The sequence below is a fragment of the Micrasema longulum genome, unplaced genomic scaffold (genome assembly GCF_059751315.1).
Source record: "Micrasema longulum isolate JH-2025_06_02 unplaced genomic scaffold, ASM5975131v1 h1tg001597l, whole genome shotgun sequence".
Taxonomy (NCBI): Eukaryota; Metazoa; Arthropoda; class Insecta; order Trichoptera; family Brachycentridae; genus Micrasema; species Micrasema longulum.
Window position 1 is genome coordinate 185,657 of NW_028278779.1, and position 20,837 is coordinate 206,493.

A 20,837-nucleotide genomic window follows, 5' to 3' on the forward strand; every position below is an offset into this window, starting at 1 on the left:
TTTAACAACAAACGTGTAATGGCAGTTTCAGTTTGCGCACGCAATTCCCTACTCATGTACCTACGGCCAGTTGTATTGCTGTAAGCTGTAACTAACTTCGTGGATAGTAATCAAAGAATGGTTTTTCTACGTATATGCGACTTTTTTATGTTATAACTTTATATACAGGGTGTTCTTTAAACCCTGTCACATCCGAAACCACGATGATCAGTATGATCAAGAAGACATATTGGCAAATCAAAATATTTTTTTAGAACGAATAAAATTTTAAATTATAAAATATCAAATAAAGCAAATGGTTGCTTACTTCTGCAAGGGTAAAATGAAGAGGGTTAAGGGGGGAGTCTGACACGGCACCGCGCTCCCCTCACTTCTCCCCTGCAGAAGTAAGCAACCATTTGTTTTTAAAATATTCTTTGCTCTAAATATTTTTTTTTTAAATGCTATTATGTCTTCTTGCCCATACTGATCATCGTGGTTTTGGATGTGACAGGGTTTAAAGAACACCCTGTATAAATATGAGCCTGTGGCAAAATACCTTAATGTCAACAGTAACTTGATCACTGTTGGCACAACTATATATATTATTATTCCTGAAATGAAAAACATGTTTAATTCGAATTATTATGGTTCCTAGAGTACAAAAGGTTAATATTCCATAATTATGTAAAGAACTTCTACAAACCGAGTACTTCTGGAAAGACGTTGATCTTCAATCAAACCATGGATTTCATTGACAGCCTGTTTTGTCAAGCGAAATCTTGACCTAAAATCGACTTCATATAACGTCTGAAAGTAATTTTTTCTAGGCCTATGAACCTTTTTTATCCGAATTTCAATGATTTCCTTTTCATAAAAATCGTCCACAAGCTCCATCAGTTCCATAATTTATAAAAACACACACTTTCCAAACTAACAAATCGAAACACAAGCCCTCTCCGCTGGCTGTCAAATTGTTTTGCCACCATTTTGTTATTTCTCTGGGTTATGATTAGCAGTTAATAATAGGAAAATCTTTGAGTAGTTTACTCAGACACTTACTCGCCAAATAGGGCTACTTGGCGGTGGTGAAACAGATTTTTTGTTTTACTCGACGAGTAGTTTTAATCGAGACTTTTTTTTAAAAGAAATATTCGTGATTTACCCAAATATTTCATTTTGAGGGCCATTTTCAACGAGTTGTAAATAACTCACTATTAGAAAATGCGAATCGAGTTGGGGTAGAGTGGGGGATTCGAACCACGGACCTTTGGTCCTTGAGTCCGAGACACAGGACCACAACCCGATAAACTTTACTCAGAGGTGGTGAAATAGGCTTTAAGTATACACCATTCTTAAACGAGACAAGGACAGTCGAGTCTAATAAACCATGGACTGAAATTACACAATAAACAATAAATATATTTATATATTTGACACTTGTGCAATGATATTTACACACATGTCCACCCTCATTCCGTTATAACACCCACCCTCGCACACACTTAAACTCACACAAACACTCTAACATGTATTGTATTGTACGAGTATTTTATGTATTTCTGTGGATATCTGTTATTGGTTTTATTTTCTGTATATTTTATTTGTTATATTTTTTTACGTGTATTACTGTTGATGTCTCTAATAAATAAAATAAATAAAAACTACCAGACACAACTAAACAAATTTTCCAACGAATCGAAACTGAATAAATAAAACAAAAAAATAAATAAGTACCCACCCACCATTTTACCGTGCCGTGTGTATTGGGACGGTACATTGGAATACGACCATAGAATTTCATAATAATTTAATTAAGTGTAAAATAATTCAAATTAGCGAGTTGTTTTGGTGAGTGCTATTGCTATTGAGAGTTTATTTTGAACTCACAACGCTAATGCTAATATTATGCCATCACGAATTTTGGTACGTTGACAAGTTATAATGTTATATCACAATAATAACTAGTATTTTTTAAATCGGAGTTATTCTCCTCGATAAGACACTCGCAGTCACCTGATTAGGATGGATCCTCTCCATAGCATAGATAACTTAGAAATTGTGAATAAAGTTTTATGTAAAGAGTTCCCGCGAAGTTTTCTAGTGCAAAACTGGATAAATACAAGATTAAAGTGGATAAAATTAGTGCCTAGCAATGTATTTTTTATATGCTGCCCTTATGGAAATATTGAAGATGGATTAGTTACGTTCGGGAAGACGGTAAGAAACTTCTCTGTATTTTTAATTAATGATTTAATCAATAAAGCACGAGTAGGACTAATAATGACATAATGTGGCGAAGCTAGGGCAGCCACAGTACCAAACAAGTATTAAAAATTTCTGAGATGAAAACACTGATGATTTTAGAAGGCAAAACTTTTAGAGATGGCATGAGAAACATTTAAATAAGAGAAATAAGTGAAGCTGAGGACATCGCAAGATGGAGTAGACAGCGATAGAGGGACTGGTAAGATATTGGACACCATCAGACTCCTTTTATCGCGCTGCATAATTCGTCCTGATGATTCGTCCTCGTGAAAGACCTTCGAAAAGATGGACAGCTGGGAATCTACCTCACAAGAAGAGCTACAAGAGTCTGAGGAATTGATGGTGGCTGTTAGATAGCCATATTGTCGGCCTCGTGGTGTAATTAATGGTCAGCACGTTTGCCTACCATGCAAGAGGTCTCGGGTTCGATTCCCAACATGGTTGATATGAAATGTTTATTTAAAAGGGTGTTTTTTATACCAGAATATTTCATAGTCCCTGGACTGGTACCTGAAGCGTAAGACTGTTCATCATACCTTATTTAACAAAATTGATCAAGATACGCTGCGATTGATGTACCAATGCAGTGCCCTATGCACCCTAAGGACCGGAAAGGGAATGATGATGATGATGATGATGTAGATGTCAAACACATGTTCTTGTTTGAATTGCAAATACCTTTTTTTTATTAATTGAATTTTGGAGATCCCCATTATAATTGTGTGTATTACTTTATAGTCCTAACACTCCTATATACCTGCGTAAAAATTTAAACGCTTATCAGTTCATGGTTAACCTCTTCGTTCTAATTCTCAAGGCACTCTCTTAATACCCATCCACAATTTCTCTTTCTTCTCTAACTCATATAGTGTCCATACGGCTCGACTGTGGAATCATCTCCCATCCACCATCAAAGATGTTACTACATTATCTCCATATAAATCACGTCTGAAGAAACATCTCCTTTCTCTTCTTTAATATCTCCTCCTTTCCTCTTTCCTCCTATTTCCTTTTTCCTATTGAGTAATAATTTTGATTTATGGTAATTTATAAGCAAATACTTTTATTTCTACTTTTATATATCTTTAGCTTTTTAATGTTTATTTTCTTTTGAATATGTTCTGTAACTTGAATTATAAAAGTAAAACTATTATTTTATTGATTGGTTGGAAGAAATTGCCATTTGGCAAAAAGCCCGCCAATGCACAAATAACATTATGTACAAAAAGTTAAATAAATAAATGTTCGAATATGCATATTTCTTCGATTCTGTTGATTTTTGTGAAGTCAATAAGCTGGAACCTTCGTGGATTCGAGATAGATTCATCCGACTGACTTATACATGTCTAGACTTCTCTACCCTTCTCTGAAATATTCTCCACCTCCATCGTAATGAGTTAATCCAGTTCTTGTCTATAAATATTTGGACAAACGCAAAATATTATAAAGAATTATGTAATAAAAATATGAAAAATATTAAAAAATTTAGAACTAAACTTTTAGACATTTACTTGTACAGCGCCATCTGTTAAGTTACATATAAATCAATTTGATCGAATACTAACTATAAACGTCATAGATTCTTATTAAATTTTGACTACGTATAAAAGATATCTCCATCTTAAAATGATTTTATGCCAACATAATATAATATGCATAATTTGTTACAACTTAACGATAGAAGAAAAGTTATAGACATTTTAAATGTATTTTAATTTGTAAATTCAATATGGGATTGCCCTGAACTGTTATCACTCATCAACTTAAGAGTGCCTGGAAGAATGACTGGTTCAGGTGCCACCGTTTTGTAGCAACAATTCACGGACAGTGTATACTTGTGATGCCGTATTAAACAGACTTCAGGAACTCGGCAATAGTTATTCCCACGCATCTAATATATTTAATGTAGGGTATTGTTCATTTGAACAAACCTTTTGAACTTTTTCAAAGATGGTGAATGGTAATTATATTTATTTAATTATGCATTTCATAATATATACAATTTTTTGTTCACTTTGCCCAGCTGTATGAAACAGAACTCATATATATATATAGTTGGATAATTTATATAGTGCCATATTCGTGAAAATCACCTCAAGGGCGCTGTACAATAAATAAATATCCCAGCACGTCTTGCAGCTACAGAGCGCATGGACGCATGGGATTCTAGTTTTTCGTTATCAATAGAAATCAATTTAATTATAACAGATAACACATGATTTTTGCATTATATTATTCTTAAATATTTTATTATTTCATTTGTTTTTTACATTTATTCTCATATTGTTTAAACCTTCTACTGAATATGTTGTATAATTTTTAGGTTATTATTTTTTTATGTATCTTGTATAATTCAAAGGTTTGATTATTTTATAAATCTTGGGTAAAGGGAAATTAATGTTTTTAAAAAAAATATATATAAAGCCAAAAATATAGGTTTATAAATTTTTGTAAAAGGCAGATTTGCCGTTTATGTTAATAAAATAAAATAAAATAAACTTATATCTTAACAATTTTTCTTATTTTCAGTAATAATTCAATTATTTTACGACACATGTTTTTTATACTCTTTACAAAAAGAATCGAAATGTATTGTTAAAAAAATGCCTCCTAAAAGCCTTAACCACCCTTGACAATTTTACAAGACCTCATATACTCGATGTCCTGAACGTCTGATTCTTCCATTTAATTTAATTCAATTCATTTATTTAAAATAACATATACATTACGAACAAATTCAAGACGTGCATATTATAAAATTACACAAAATACGTAAATAGACTCATGTCAAAATAAAAGGAGAATTTTGCTCCGGGAAACCCCTTCTGATACATAAAACAGACTAACATCTAGAGCGATGTTGTTTAGAATAACGGTGGCCCTTCCAACAGGCAGGATAGTCCTAAATATCAGAATATGAAACAATCTATGCTGACGCTGTCTTAGGTAATTATCAGGAACATACAAACCAATGTTCATCATAATCTCAAAATTATCAACAGTACCGCGCAACAGTCAATAAAAATGTGTATTCAAATATACATTCCTTCTAGTCTCTAAACTGTTGTGGCCAAGCATACCCTGGAGAAACTCGGTCGGGTAGAGCCAAGGATAATAACCAAACTCTCTCATGCAGAGATATCTTAGAATTTTGGATTTTCTCTATCATACGAGAGTACTTAGTTCCTGTGGCCCCCAAATCATCGAGCCACTCTCGAGTCTACTTCGCACCGAGGAGTTGTGAAAAGTTCTCAGTACGCGGATATTTTCAAAAACCCTGGGAGTACGCGAAACGAATCCTAACATCTTCAATGCTTTAGCACTGATTTTTTCTATGTCATCATAAAATGTCAGGGTGTTCACAAATCTTTCCTGACTTTTCGTCAACATGGAAAAAATGGTGAATGTTACACAGTATGTAAAGCGGCCACTTAAACCAGCGATTGACAGACCATAAGCCCTGTAAATGCCTAGACTTTCATATTCTCTTTTTAAGGTATTCTCCATACTTGTTGTAATTTGTTAATCTTAATGACTCCCGAGGGGGTGAAATCCAGTATTTTGTCTGCGAATATTTGGACAAACTCAAATATTGTAATTTTTTTCAATGTTGTTTCACGATTTTTTTTAAAAAAAACTTCAAATTCGGATTTAAGACCCCAAAAATACAAGTAACGGAAGAAATCAAAAGTACCCAAAAACTTTACTGCTAAAAACACAATTTGACTGGACTATTGGGATTATAATTTAAATTTTGTTGGTATAATATGTTTTTTCTAAATAAATAAAATTGTAATAATCATTTTTTCAGGGCGGAAGGGTGTACTACCTCACTATATTTCATTTCAAAGACGACCTGACTAGTCTGACGTCAGCTCTACTTAACACCAGGAGAATAGAATGGTCAGAGAAGATGGTCTGTGGAGTACCATCAGGTAAACAAGAATGGTTCTCTTCCATATTACAAGCCTTGGGTTACGCAGTACATCACGACACTCCAACTCATTACTACAGGTTACCAAAAGAAGATCCGCTTGGATTCGACATAAAGTAAGAAACATTTATTTTATTTATTTTCAAAGCATTAACTTCGTGGTCAAACATATTAATTCATGTTAGTAAATATTAGTATGTAACCCTTACCGACTTTATATTTATACCGGTTTTGAGACGTACCCGTCTCTTCGGACACTCACTACACCAACATGCAAATAACAATATACACTATCACCAAAACCACCATTTACGGAAAAATACATAAATAACATGCAGAGTAAAAGGGGCTGCAAACACCACCATGTCCGAACATGCACTAAAATTAGGTTAATAACATTCAGCGATATGTTTGTGTCGGGGTGTGGATTGGGAAAGGGAGGGGCTAAGGACCTGAACGTTTTACGATTGGTTAAATTTTAAATAAAAAAGTAGGCTATATTGAAAAGATATTTGATTATTTACTATGGTAATATTATTGTTGGTTGTCCTGGGTTGGATTCTTGGCACGGCGGACGTGAAGTATTGGTTTTGAAGGTTTCCTTAGACTGGCACTCGAAGAGTAAAACTGATTACCTAATGTCAAAAAAATTATAAACAAAAGTCGACAGATAGAAGATTTACGGAAATGTGGATGTTAAAACAAATACATAATGGTGAATGTTACACAGTCTGTAAAGTGACCTCTTAAAATACCTGGCAATTATTTTTATTTCAAAATAGAGCAATCTCTCGATCTGTCTTCATTGAAGAAACGTATAACTGAGATGAATCTTATAGGCATTCCCAAAACACTTATGGGCTTGCCAGACACTCGACGAATGGCATGGGAAGTAACGAGGAAAGAATGTAGAGTAATAGTGTGGTAACATTACTCGTCATGCCACACGTCATGCTCCTCGTCATGCTTACCGGTCCCTATTTAGTCGGTTTTTTGATCGCGAGTCAAAGGACCGGCAATATGAGCGCGAGTGGTTGGCCACATAATTACGCGGTCGCAATTCGCATCGAGCGCTCACACAATACGTGTAATGTGTATTTCTTTATACGACATTGATATAATTAGCAATACTAAAAATGCATAGTGCGCACGCTGCCACAGTTTCATCGTTCATTGTATAGAAAGACAAATGACAAGTGCGGAGAGACGTAATTAATTGCGCAAGTCGAGCAGTGTGTCGGCAGAGAGGGTGACATCGGGCGAGAGGGCGGCAGCGCGAGGAGCAAAGTGATGAGCAGCGCAAAGAGAATAGTACGGCGGGGCTATTTATGGTATAAGTGATGTTTCAATAAATTATTTTTCATGTTCCCAACCATGTTACCAGAAGACGAAATCCGCTATTCATCAAATCTTCTAAGATACATTTTTATTTTTATGTCCCAAAATCCAAAATGTGTAGATTAGTCAATTCTTTAGGAAAGATCTTAACTTTTCGTAGATCTCTTCGCCATTAACACAGTGTAGGATGAAAAAGGCATTGGCATGGGTTAGCTCGAAGTTTTTTATGTTGATCGTGTGTATAAATGTATTGTATGCCATTATTTTATTATCGTTGTAATATGTTATTTTTATTCAGTTTCTTTTACATGTTTTTCTTCATATATTTATTTATTTATACATCAACTGTTCAAAGAACCTTTTACAAAAAATAATAATTTACAAAAATAATCACAGCAGTGCATAATAAACATGTAGTATATGGTATGAAATATTGGAATAATCAAAATTAAAAACAATTGTGAAGATATAATACAAAAAACAAAAAGTAAAAAAGAAACATAACATCTCTAAATAAAATAAAACAATAACCATGAGGAAATTTTATGTTCTAAATGTAAATATAACACAGTTAAGTTGAAAAAAAGTAGATAATAATAATTTTTAAAATAATACAACATTGGTATTTAAAAAAATATAAGTTTTTTGAACAATAAAATAAAAAAAATAAAAATAAAAAACTTAAATTAAATTAACTAAATAATACCTTTATTTAGTGAAATCATCATCATCAGTTGGTTGGAATAAATCCACCAATGTACAATTTAAATTATGTCTAACATGTTAAATCGGGTTGTGGTCCTGTGGTTTATTAGTCTCGACTGTCCTTGTCTCGTTTAAGAATGGTGTATACTTAAAGCCTATTTCACCACCTCTGAGTAAAGTTTATCGGGTTGTGGTCCTGTGTCTCGGACTCACGGACCAAAGGTCCGTGGTTTGAATCCCACTCTACCCCAACTCGATCATATTTTCTAATAGTGAGTTATTTACAACTCGTTGGAAATGGCCCTCAAAATTAAATATTTGAGTAAATCATAAGAACACCAATATTTCTTTTTAAATAAAAAAAAATACTTTTTTTTTTTAAAAGTAAAGAAAAAAAAATAACGTATTCCGTAGGAAACAAAATCCATTATTTTTCTAATAAATAATGAGTGAGAATTCGTTTTAATTCATGAACAGAATTTGTATTGAAAATATCGAATATTTGTTCTAATTCATTTCCATACCTATGTATCTTGGGGCCTTGGGGGAGAGTGCATTTCATAGTTGGTCCGTGAATTGTTGCAAAAAATAATTCCTTACTTCTAGTGCACTTCCCAGGTATTCGAATTTGAATTAGTTCAAGCAGAGCAGGGCTGTCGATAATCGATTTCATTATTTTAAATAAGAATAACAATTCAGCTATAACTCTACGATCATATATTGATTGTAGATTGTTTATTTATGCTAAAATAAAGGTTTTAAAAAAAAAAAAATACATATATATAATTCATTGTAATTGGCTTAGGCCGTAGATATAATAAATAAATAAACCGGCCAATGACAAGTCATAAGCCTTGTCAATGCCTAGATTCCGAATTTCCTTCTCAAAAATGTTTTCCCCGTCTGTTGTAATAAATTTCAATGACTGTTTAAAATGTTGAAAACTGTATCATAAATACATAAATGTAAACAAAAGTTTCAGGGAATATTACAACACAGTTTTGTATTAATTTATAAGGGGTAATTCAAGGCACTCTCTTAATACCCATACACAATTCCTCTTTCTTCTCTAACTCATATAGTGTCCATGCGGCTCGACTGTGGAATCATCTCCCATCCACCATCAAAGATGTTACTACATTATCTCTGTTTAAATCACGTCTGAAGAAACATCTCCTTTCTCTTCCTTAATCTCTCCTCCTTTCATTTTTCCTCTTTCCTCTTTTTTCCTTTTTCCCATTGAGTAATAGTTTTGATTTAAGGTAATTTATAAACAAATACGTTTATTTCTATTTTTATATATTTTTAACTTTTTAATCTTTTTTTTTTTTCTATTGAATATTTTCTGTAACTTGAATTATAAAAATAAAACTTTTATTTATGGGTTGGTTGGAAGAAATTGCCATTTGGCAATAAGCCCGCCAATGTACAAATAACATTATGTACAAAAAGTTAAATAAATAAAAGTAATTGACATGTAAAAAACCGACATTTTTAAATAATCTAAATTGTCTTTCAGATATCCCGAAGGCGTGTACGTAGCGCCTCTGAATCAGACAAACATCCCCAAAATCAATTCTCTTTGGCAACACAGATTTGAAGGTTCTGAAAACCTACTTTCGGAGTGCATCAGGCTAAATTATGGCCTGGGAATTTTCTCGAAACAGGACCATCAACTCCTCAGCTGGGTCATCAAATATGAGTACAGTGACTTGGCCATTCTGCAGACAGACGAAAGGTACAGGAGACGAGGCTTTGGAAAGCTGGTTGTGAAAGCAATTTGCAAGAAGGTGGCTGAAGATGGAGAAGATATTCTGCTGTTTATTGTGCCAGGGAACACGGCTTCTGAAAATCTGTGCAAGGATCTAGGATTCACATATGCTGGCTCCTATAATTGGCTCGAATACGATCTAAAGACGCTATAAAAATGTGTATGTGTATGTGTATTTTGTGTAAAATTAATAAATAAAAATGAATATGGTGAGCGGTTTTGGGACACGACTGTTTTATTGTCAAATAAGGTACATATTTATAGACATATATTTACATTATTTGCCATGTGAAACAGAATGATGGTACTTTTTTTTTTTTTTTTTTTTTTTAAATATGTAATATTAATTTTAATGTACTTGTATTTTTAATATTAGTTCGAGCTAACATAACAAATTATATTATATTGTGCCGGAATAAAACGTTTAAAAAATATGTATATTTATTATGCTCATTTTTCAAATACCTACGTAGAAAGAAAACAATTTTTTCATTAAATAAAAATCCCGTTTTTTTCTTATAAAAAAATTTCTATCGGGAAGGAACTTTTTTTTATTTTTTTTATTATTTGTCTTATGAGTCAAACTAAACTAAATAGTATTTGTTATCAGCACTGTGATTTTAAAAAGTTTTGTAATTACTCCGCGTGTGACTTGGATGAGTTCTGTTGATTGGTGACTTAGATTCCCGCAAACCGAAAATCTATCACAACACTATATAACTGGTTGGTTCGAAGAACTTGTGCCGTCATTTAAGAAAGTAGTTCGTTTTTCTTTCATACATTTTCAAGAAACTTTGCCGTACAATTTGCCGAGTAATGTACTGATTTTTACTGCGCGTAAGAAAGCATTTTTATACCCAATTTCCCGTAGCACTGAACTTACTCATTATCATACCCATGAATCATAATGTTGTACACATATAAATATAAAATAATGAACATGTATTATTTTGTTTAAGATGCTGAAGTATTTAAAATAGTATTAAGAAGAAAGACAGAAAAAAAGATATACAGGGTGTTCTTTAAACCCTGTCACATCCGAAACCACGATGATCAGTATGGGCAAGAAGACATATTAGCATATTTATACAATATTTAGAAGACAGATTAAAAAAAAAAAAAAAATATTTAAAAAAATAAATGGTAGCTTACTTCTGCAGGGGAGAAGCGAGGGGGGCGTGGCCATGTGGTTGATGGTGTATCAGACTCCCCCCTCCCCTCTCCTTACTTCACCCTGGCATAAGTAAGCAACCATTTGTTTTTTTTAATGTTTATTCTAAAAATTTATTTTATCGTGGTTTCAGATGTGACAGGGTTTAAAGAACACCCAGTTTATATAAATAATACAATAAAATAATAATTTTATATCTAAAAAACAATCATTGAAAATTAAAAGTACCTTTTAAAATAAACATCTTAAATATGTTAACAAAATAAGATACAAAGGAAAATATTAAAAATAAAAATAATAAAAAACGTATTTAATGAGAGATATATATAGTTAGTTTCTTAAATAAATGTTTTACGTAAATAATAAATCAATATAGAAGCATTATATCTACTAATATTGGCAATTTAATAAATTTTTACTTAAAATAGAGAGTAAATATGGAGATCTTTGCTGCATAATAGGATGTGAAGGGTTTCAAGAAAAAATAGTTTCAAACGAAAATAAATTTGGCTCTCAAAACGAATCTTATTTGTCGTACTTCTGATCTTTGGCTCTTTTGACTAATGAGTTTGGCGACCACTGCCCTAGAGAGTGATTAATTTGAAGAATTATTTTTTTATTTTAAAGTGAAGAGACTTTGCATTACATAATGGCCACACTGATGATTTAACATCAAACAATATGAACACGTGAACTCAAACATGATAATTTTCATTTAGAACATTATTGCGACCTCTAGCATTACCCAAAACACTAATTAAGTCGAATTGACCAAAACGAATTAGTTTTATTTTCGTTTTCGAAACAGTTTTGCACACCATTTGACGTCATCAGTGTGACCCTTATGTTAAACAAATTCTCGTCACTTTAAAATAATGAAATTCTTTAAATTAATCACTCTCTAGGGTCTAGGAGATAAAAAAGATCCAGAATATCTATTGTATTTTTTAAAATGCCGAAAATCGATTTAAAATATTAGCTTCACTCAAATGACATGTCCAGTGCATAGAATTAAAAATAGTCCAGAAACCGCATACGAGCATCAAACAGAAGGCGACTAAACTACTCATAAATGAGTTGTTTTACGTTTAGACCCATTAGTTTATTTGTAGACAACGCTCAGTACGCAACTCCTGATTTGAATGCATCTATGCCGTGTTGTATCCCTTTAAAGTGTAGAAATACTGCTAAGATCTTAAACAAACAGGATGGGACCACATTTAATGTGTAATTAGCAAATGAATGTGTAAGTAGCAAATACATTACTTGAAAATTAAATTATTTTTCTATCTGTCAGATTGTCGAAGAAATCAAAATGGACATTTCGTTAGTGTTGTCATGGTAGTAAATTTTGTTACCCTACTTTTCTCATCTAATGAGAGAACTAATGAAAATTGGACCTCGGACTAAACAACTCTGTGGTGAACATTTGACCAAAATTATCTTTAAAACATCAAATAAAATTTGTTTTTTATTTTAAGTTCAAAGTTCATTAATTCAATTACTCTTATCAATCAAAGATTGGGTTGTGGTCCTGTGGCTAGTGTCTCGGACTCACGGACCAAAGGTCTGTGGTTCGAATCCCACTTTACCCCAACTTGATTCCATTTTCTAATAGTGAGTTTTTTACAACTCGTTGAAAATGGCCCTCAAAATTAAATATTTGGGTAAATCATAAGAACGCAAATATTTCTTTTTTTAATAATAAAAAAAAATAAAAAAATCAATCAATCAATATTTCCGCGTGCACAATATAATTTTAGAGAAATTAATAGATTGCTTTTTTACCTTACATTTGTGTTATGATTATATTTTTTCCCATCGTACAACATTACCAATGACACCACGAATGCGCGCGGCAAAAATGGGGCATAGTGTGGGGTTTCGGACACAGTCCGATGTATTCAAATATAATTCTACGCTCCTTCTCGACTTTTCTTAATTCTATGGTCCAGTGTCCCGTCTCCAGTAAATATCATGAATTTAGAAATAGCAAATATCGTTCATTGGTCATTTGTACGACAGTATTAATATAATAACAATCTTGTAAGAGATAAACTTTTAACATCAGTTTAATATAAACTTGTGTCTTGTGACCTGAGATACGTTTCGATAAGATTGGCGAAAATCGTTTGAATTACTTAATTACAACAAAATTAACTTAAAGCAATTATTTTGCGTAGTTTTCTGAATGTTCGAATAATAACTTTAAGTCATCGATTCAGAAAACACTATTGTGAAAAAAGATACTGGAAAAGAAAAATATAAAAATGGTCGCCTTTATTTGTGCAGATAATTATCTTTGTGTTAGTTAGTTTTCATTTTGTAACGCTAAGTTAAGTTAACTTCTTTGATTTTAAAAATACACAGTATTTTGAAATGGCGGTTAAAGACGCCTTGTGTACCATAGATTTAGATCAGAATTGGACGGAGTTAGAATGCGCTCTGAAGAAAGAGTGGCCACGAAGTATCCCCATATATTGCTGGATCAAAACCAGGTTAACATGGAAGGAAAAAGAAGATGAGGGAACCGACTTCCAAGTGTGTTGTCCTGGTGGCGATATAAAAAATGGAATTGTATCGTTTGGAGAAAAGGTATGAAATAAATTTATAAATATTTAATTTTTTTCTACCGACCGGTTTCAAAGCTATACAAGCTTTTTTATTAAGGTATACTTAACTAATGAATTCTATCTAATTTTATTATATCAGTATTATGCTGTGTATGGAACTAATAACTCAAGTATTTTTGTCTTGTAAGGATGGTAATGTGCTATGAATACGCTCAAAACTAGACAGGAGTGGACTGAAGGAAATATTGTTTTTTTTGCTATTTTTTTTTCTTATTACGAATCGCTTTTTTCATTTCTAGAATTTTCAAGTTATCTGAAATTCATATTTTATTTTTAATCCATAGTCTTTACGTAAAATTTATGAAATAATATTGAATTTAATTAATTTTCTGATACTTATATTTGAAAGTCTATACTCGATTGTTAATATCAAAATCGGGTTGTGGTCCTTTGGCTAGTGTCTCGGACTCACGGACCAAAGGTCTGTGGTTCGAATCCCACTCTACCCTAACTCGATTCCCATTTTCTAATAGTGAGTTATTTACAACTCGTTAAAAATGGCCCTCAAAATTAAATATTTATGTTAATCATAAGAACGCAAATATTTCCTTTAAATTTATTTTTTTTTATATTTACAAAAATCCTGAAAAAGTAAACGAAGTGGAGATAAGTACGCCTCGTAGTGCAATGGTTCACGCGTTTTCTGGGTTCGACTCCTGGATACGTATTCTGATGGGAAGTTAAAATTTATCTTCAATTTTATCTACAAAGTAAAATTAAGTTTTCAGTATGATAAAAATAATATATTTACATTTTTTTTATAAACATGTTCAATTACTGGTTACCGACGAAGATACTTTAAGATTTCTCACAAATATACACACTTTCGGATATAAATATCGATATTAGTATTACCGTCTCAGTGTATACCGATGCAGATATTTTTTCATATATTATATACATATACAATTTATATACATATAAGGGCGGGCATATTGCCTTAAGGCAATTTCTTCCAACCTACCCAAACCGTTCAGTTTGAGAAAATTACAAGTACATGGACATATTGAACCTTACGATTTTATACAAAATTAAAAACAAAGATTAACAAAATAAAAAATACATAAAACTAACTTTGTACTATGAAGAGAGGAGAGGGGATGGGAAGGAAAGAAAAAGGATAAAGAAACAATTTAAATAAATAGATAGTGACATTTTAATCTTGACTTAAATGTAAATAGTGAAGCGTTTTTAACATTAGATGGTGGGTAGATTATTCCACAATCGAGCAGCTACTACTCTGAAAGAGGAGGCAGAAAATTAGAGCGAAGAAAGGGTATTGAAAGTGTTCTCTCGTTACTAAAACGGAGAGATAGTCCATGTTGTGATAGAGGGTGGAATAGCTCTCTCAGATAAATAGGCGAGTGAGATTATTAAAAATATTGCCGGGATCTCGTGGGCAATGGTATAGGGGATTTTAGAGCTGTTCAATAATGGAATTATTGACGTAAAATCTCCATAATCTATTTACTATGCACTAGGTATCGCAATTCCGTCTAACTTCTTGACTCTAGATTCTGCCCCTTTTGGGTTTCCCTGCGATTGCCTTTAGTACTTTCATCTCTGACGTTCTGAGCAGTTATTTGGTTTTTCTATTTGGTTTTTTGTATTTTTTTATTTTCTCACTATCTATCCTCGCCTCTGTTGTATACACCATGATTTGGTCTGACACACGTTTTGTATAACCGAATTATGTTTTCAATAATCATGTGTTCATTTTACTATACGACATTTCTTAGGCATCCAGATGTTTACTAACTGAGATGGATATGTTCTCATCATCACTATGGCAGCATCATTTGCATGGCATGTGATGTTAATGACCTTATCTCCCTTAGTAGATTCACTACTTTTTTTTATTCTTAAAGGCGTTTTTTTTTTAATATATTTATTCTGCTTGTGTAAGAAAAGGTTTTTGGCGGTATTTATAGCTGTGATAAATTTAGTTATAAAGATGCTAAACTTGCTTTGTTTTTTTGTTGTTCTCAATATGTATTATTTTCGAAATGTTAATATTATTTATGTCCCAAATTGAGCTGTTGTAACTCCTGGGAATGTAATTCAACGTATTTTACTTGTAAAATACTTTGTGTTATATGATTTATAAATACAATAAAAAAAATATAAAAAATTGTGAAGAAGTGATAGAACGTGAATGTTTCTTCTTTGCCTGATACTGAGACAGTGTAGTTACGTAGACAGCCGTTCATAATCGCGGCCTTGGTAAGGTGAGCGGTGAGCGTTGGTTAGAAAGCTGATTTTACTCTGCAAACATTTTTACTGTTCCTAAAACGTGAGACTGCTCATGAATATAAATGAAATATAAATAACTAATATTTTCGTATTATGTTCAAGGGTATCAGCACATTTTATCTCACTGTCTTCATGTTTAATTCTAAAACTGACAAGTTGAGAGATGCTCTTCTCAGAACTAAGAAGATAGACTGGAGCTGTCGATTTTCTTGTGGAGTTCCAGTGCAATATGCAGAATGGTTTAAAAACATTCTTAAAACTATGGGCCTTGTAATCACGAGAGATTTGGCTACACATTATTACAAACTGCCAGAAAAAGATGCTAGATCATATGATACGAAGTAAGTACTATTTTTTTAACAAATAAACATATAATAATAGAAACAGAAATGTTAACATAAAAAAATCATAATTTTCATTAAAAACTGTTCTTGTTTTAACATGTTTATTATACAGATTGACTGGAACTGAGCTCGCCATAGCATTCGCATATAGAGGATGTCATTTGCTAATTATTGGACCTCACTTTCCTTAGCTTAAGTTTTATAGTTTGGGAGATATGTCAATTTTTATACTTTATTGAAATTTTTTCCAAAATTCGACCTTCAAGCATTCAGAACTTTATTTAAAAAAATTATTTTAGTATATTTTTATTATTTGTTGGTAGTCGTAAACATTACACTCAAACGAGGGTTAAAAAATTTAATATTACGCTTTAAAAAAAAAGGTGACGAACTAGAGAACTAACTTAGAGTAAAATAAATTAGCGAAACAGCGTAGTTTTTTTATTTATTTCAGGTTTAATTTGAGATAGTAAAGTTTTTTGAAAAGTATTTAGAAAAATAATATTCCCCTAAGAGAAAATAAAATATTTTTTCAATATATCCCACTTTTTTATTTAAAATAAACCAAAAGTGTAACTTTTAACCTCTTAACCCCTCTCCTTCCCAATCAACATCAACTTCCTATGCAACATATCCCTAAATATTATTTACCTTATTTTAGTGCATGTTCGGACATGTTGGTGTTTACATCCCCTTTAATTCTGAATGTAATTTAACCCTTACACTGCTACGCAGTTTTTCAAGAATCTAATCAGAAATCTTATTATTAATACATTTAAAAAATATTTTATCGAATACGTTGTTTTCCAAACACACTACTGTTTTAAAAATTAATAGCAATTCCAAGAAAAATCTTCCATTTCATAAATATCTAATTCAAGCACAGTGGAGTGAGCAAGATGGACAACTCGTGCCGCCCGCAACACATTCTCGTACAGCGGTTGTAAACCCTTTCTTAATCGAAAATAAAAACAAACAAAAATGATCTAGCACAGCAATCTCAAGGCGCATTGTTTTAATAGTTATTATTGAAACGACAGTATTATGGTGGTTTTTTTGTTGATTGCGGGGCAAAGTGCCCTTATTATCAAACCTACCACTTCCATCAATGCATGCTAAACAAAATTTGAGGAAAAATGTATCTTGGAATTTGTTGCAACAGAGAGGGAACACATTTTTGCCAAGGGAATATGGAAGTCTAGGCATTTACAGGACTTATGATCTTTCATTGGCTGTTTTAAATGGCCACTTTACGCACTGCGAAATATTCACCATTCACGATTATTTTTTCATTACCTCAACTCTTGCATCTGTTGACTTTTGCAAACTAAAAGAGCTGAAACCTTTATTGAATTCGGCGAGTTTCATCTGGATAAATTATTTCACCTCCTAGGTAATGCCTAAAAATACTTTAAAAATATTTTTTTTATGCAAATTATTTCGATCAACAATATTTTGAGTATGTCCAAATGTTTGTGTGGAGTTATTTAGATTGAAACTTCATGATAACGGGTAAATGTACTTAGAAGTGATGTTATTTCTTGGTAGATGTTATAATATAATTTTAATTTAAAAAATAATGTTTTCGTACAACTGTCTCAGAAATTGATATCACTTCCAAGAAAAATATTCCGTTTCACTAATAGCTAGTTCACGCATAATGGATTGAGCGAGATAAACAGTTGCTGAAATTACAAACAGCTGTGGTAAATTACATATTGTGTACATTTATATATATTTTTAATCTTACTTTATTACTCTAACTGACAAGTTAACTCTGCAAAGGGTCCTTTTTATTGTGAATAAACATACAAAGTATATCATTCAAAATGATAACGGATATTAAAAGTGATATAGAAATAATAATACCTCACCTAGAAACTCGGAAGCTTAGCAGCTCAACCTATTCCGAAAGTGAATTCGACAATAACGATCAACTTCTAAGTGATAGTGATGATAGTTTATATGACTCTTATGAAGAGCTCAAAATCGAAGAAGCATTTCTGAAATATTTTTGGATCAAGATCGAGCTGATATACTTTATTTACCACAATTACGTTTTGTTTGTAGAATAGTTTCTAGAATAGAGTTTGTATAGTAATAATTACGTTTTGTTTGTAGAGTAATAATTACTACCTAATGAAAAGCTAAAACATTTAAATTTCACATTACTGTAGGTACCCATTATAATAAATCAACAAATGATTTTATAATATTCAAACGTCCTAATTGGCAATCATTTAGGTTCCATGGTGAATTATTTTTATATTTTATGGCTCTTTACTTATTTGTTTATATTCTTAATTACGGGGTTTCCCGGTGATATAGGGACCTTACTAGATAAGAGTTATTATATTAAAGGTAAAGTATTCAATTAGTTATTCATTACGGAAATACATTAATATTTTTGTAATCACTGGATCGGGTATAATAGCAGGGAAGACACAGAATATAATTATTTTTCTCAAATATCATATAAGTGATTAAAAATTCTAAATATTAAAATGATTTATTTTTTATTTCACTGTTTTTGCAATGTAAAAAAATCCCTGTTTCCGTTCCCGGCTAGCTAGAAGTTTCCTGTGTTTAGTCGTTTCTCTTTTTTTAAAAGCACTGCAAATTTAAACATCATAAATAAATGTATAATAATGAAATTTAGTTGTTTAAAAAAAAAAATATATTTATTAATAAACTACTAAACAAAGCTTTTTTTTCAATTTTTATGTATCATATTATCAGCGCTACGATTTTTTAAAGTTTTGTATTTCCGAAATTAATCCGCGTGTGACGTCGCAAGTTCTTTTCCGCTTCTTCTTGATTTGTTCTGTCGATTACTCCATTGACGATTAGCAAACCGGAAATCTTCCACAACCCTATTATCATTGGTTGATTCATATAAACAAGTGACGTCGTTCAAAGCAGTTCGTTTTTATTAAAATATTTTATATTATTTTTTATTAATTTTCAAGAAACTTTCCTGTACAATTTAATGCTCGAAGTTTCACCGCGCCTAAGAAAACATTTTTTGTATTAAATTTTCCGTAGGGCTGAAATAGGTACGAAACTGAATAATAATCCGTCGAATAAGTAATTTTTATGTTTTGAAAATGTTTTATACCACTGACGGTTAAGTGCAACAAGCAGTTCCCGAATTCATTTACCCTTTTGGGGATTATGACGTCAGCATCAGTCTAGTTAGAACTTTATGATAGGGATTAAGAACAACGATATATCGTTGTTTAGCAGTATAAGGGTTAAGTATTTTTTCGTAAATACTACGGTGATGATAAAGGTGAAAGTGTATTTTAGTGCTTGCATGTTGGTATAGTGAGCATCCTGACGAAGAGACGGGTACGTCTCGAATATAGACATAAAAAAGTCAGTAAGGGTTAAATACTAATATTTACAAACATCAATTAAAATCTTTCACCACAAAGTTAATGCTTTGAACATAAATATCAAGTTTTCTAATTTACCGATTATCTTTTATTGATATAAAAGGTATTTTAATTTCATTAAAGCATCCAATTTTCTCATTCTATATATTTTTATTATGTAAGTTATATTCATTATATATACATACGTATATATATTTATTTATTAAATTTTGTTTTGCAGTTTACCGGCAGAGACTTTCATAGCCCCGCTCACAAAAGGTCATATTCCTACAATAGACTCAGTATGGCCGCTCCGTTTTGAAAATTCCACCCAATACCTTCAAAATATTATCAGGCTGAACCACGGGGTCGGTCTTTTCTCAGCTCGCGACCATCGCCTGCTCTCCTGGGTGATGAAGTATGAATACGGAGACATTGGGGTACTCCAGACTATTGAAGAATGTAAGAGAAAGGGCTTCGGGTCAGTAGTCACCGGGGCCATGGCGAAGAAGTTGGCCGAAAATGGAGACGAGGTATATGCTTACGTAGTGCTCGGAAATACTGCGTCAGAGAACTTATTTTTGCAGCTGGGTTTCAAGTTCGCGGGATCTTATAACTTTATTGATTATAATGATTAATAAAATTTAGTAATCTAATTGTACAGCGGCTATTTTCCGTAAATTATATGTAATTAATATTTCATTGATTCCAAACTTTCAAAATTTTTCTTCTTTTAAAAAACATGCACTATCCCTGAATCAAACTAAAGATATGAACTCCTTTTTTCTATGATATATTTTTTTGCCCTTTAATAATAAGGAATTTTTTAATGTTTTTTTTAAATATTTTTTATTTCCTTTTTTATTTATTATTTTTAAAAATACTATATAATCTTTTAAGAATATTTCGCGATTACAATGGAAGATCCGTGCACACCTAATATTAAATGTCAAAAATCGTTTCGCGACATATAATCCTGCTGCGCAATCACATGTTTCAATTACACCGGAGTAAATATGAAATATATTCCAAAACTCCTATTTTTATTTATTTATTTATTATTT

At 31.9% G+C, this 20,837-nt stretch overlaps 2 protein-coding genes across 2 annotated transcripts; both read left to right on the forward strand.

The window, feature by feature from the left end:
- Positions 1-1,915: 1,915 nt before the first annotated feature.
- On the forward strand, positions 1,916-10,427 carry LOC148274732 (uncharacterized). Its single transcript, XM_088236717.1, has 3 exons — positions 1,916-2,199; positions 6,059-6,297; positions 9,744-10,427. Exons 1-3 carry the CDS (start codon positions 2,005-2,007, stop codon positions 10,147-10,149), a joined length of 840 nt encoding a protein of 279 aa, XP_088092843.1. The 5' UTR covers positions 1,916-2,004; the 3' UTR covers positions 10,150-10,427.
- Positions 10,428-13,344: 2,917 nt separating this feature from the next.
- LOC148274733 (uncharacterized) lies at positions 13,345-20,470 on the forward strand. The gene is made up of 3 exons (XM_088236718.1): positions 13,345-13,761; positions 16,155-16,393; positions 20,015-20,470. The coding sequence occupies exons 1-3, from the start codon at positions 13,546-13,548 to the stop codon at positions 20,409-20,411; spliced, it is 852 nt and encodes a 283-aa protein (XP_088092844.1). The 5' UTR covers positions 13,345-13,545; the 3' UTR covers positions 20,412-20,470.
- Positions 20,471-20,837: the final 367 nt, after the last annotated feature.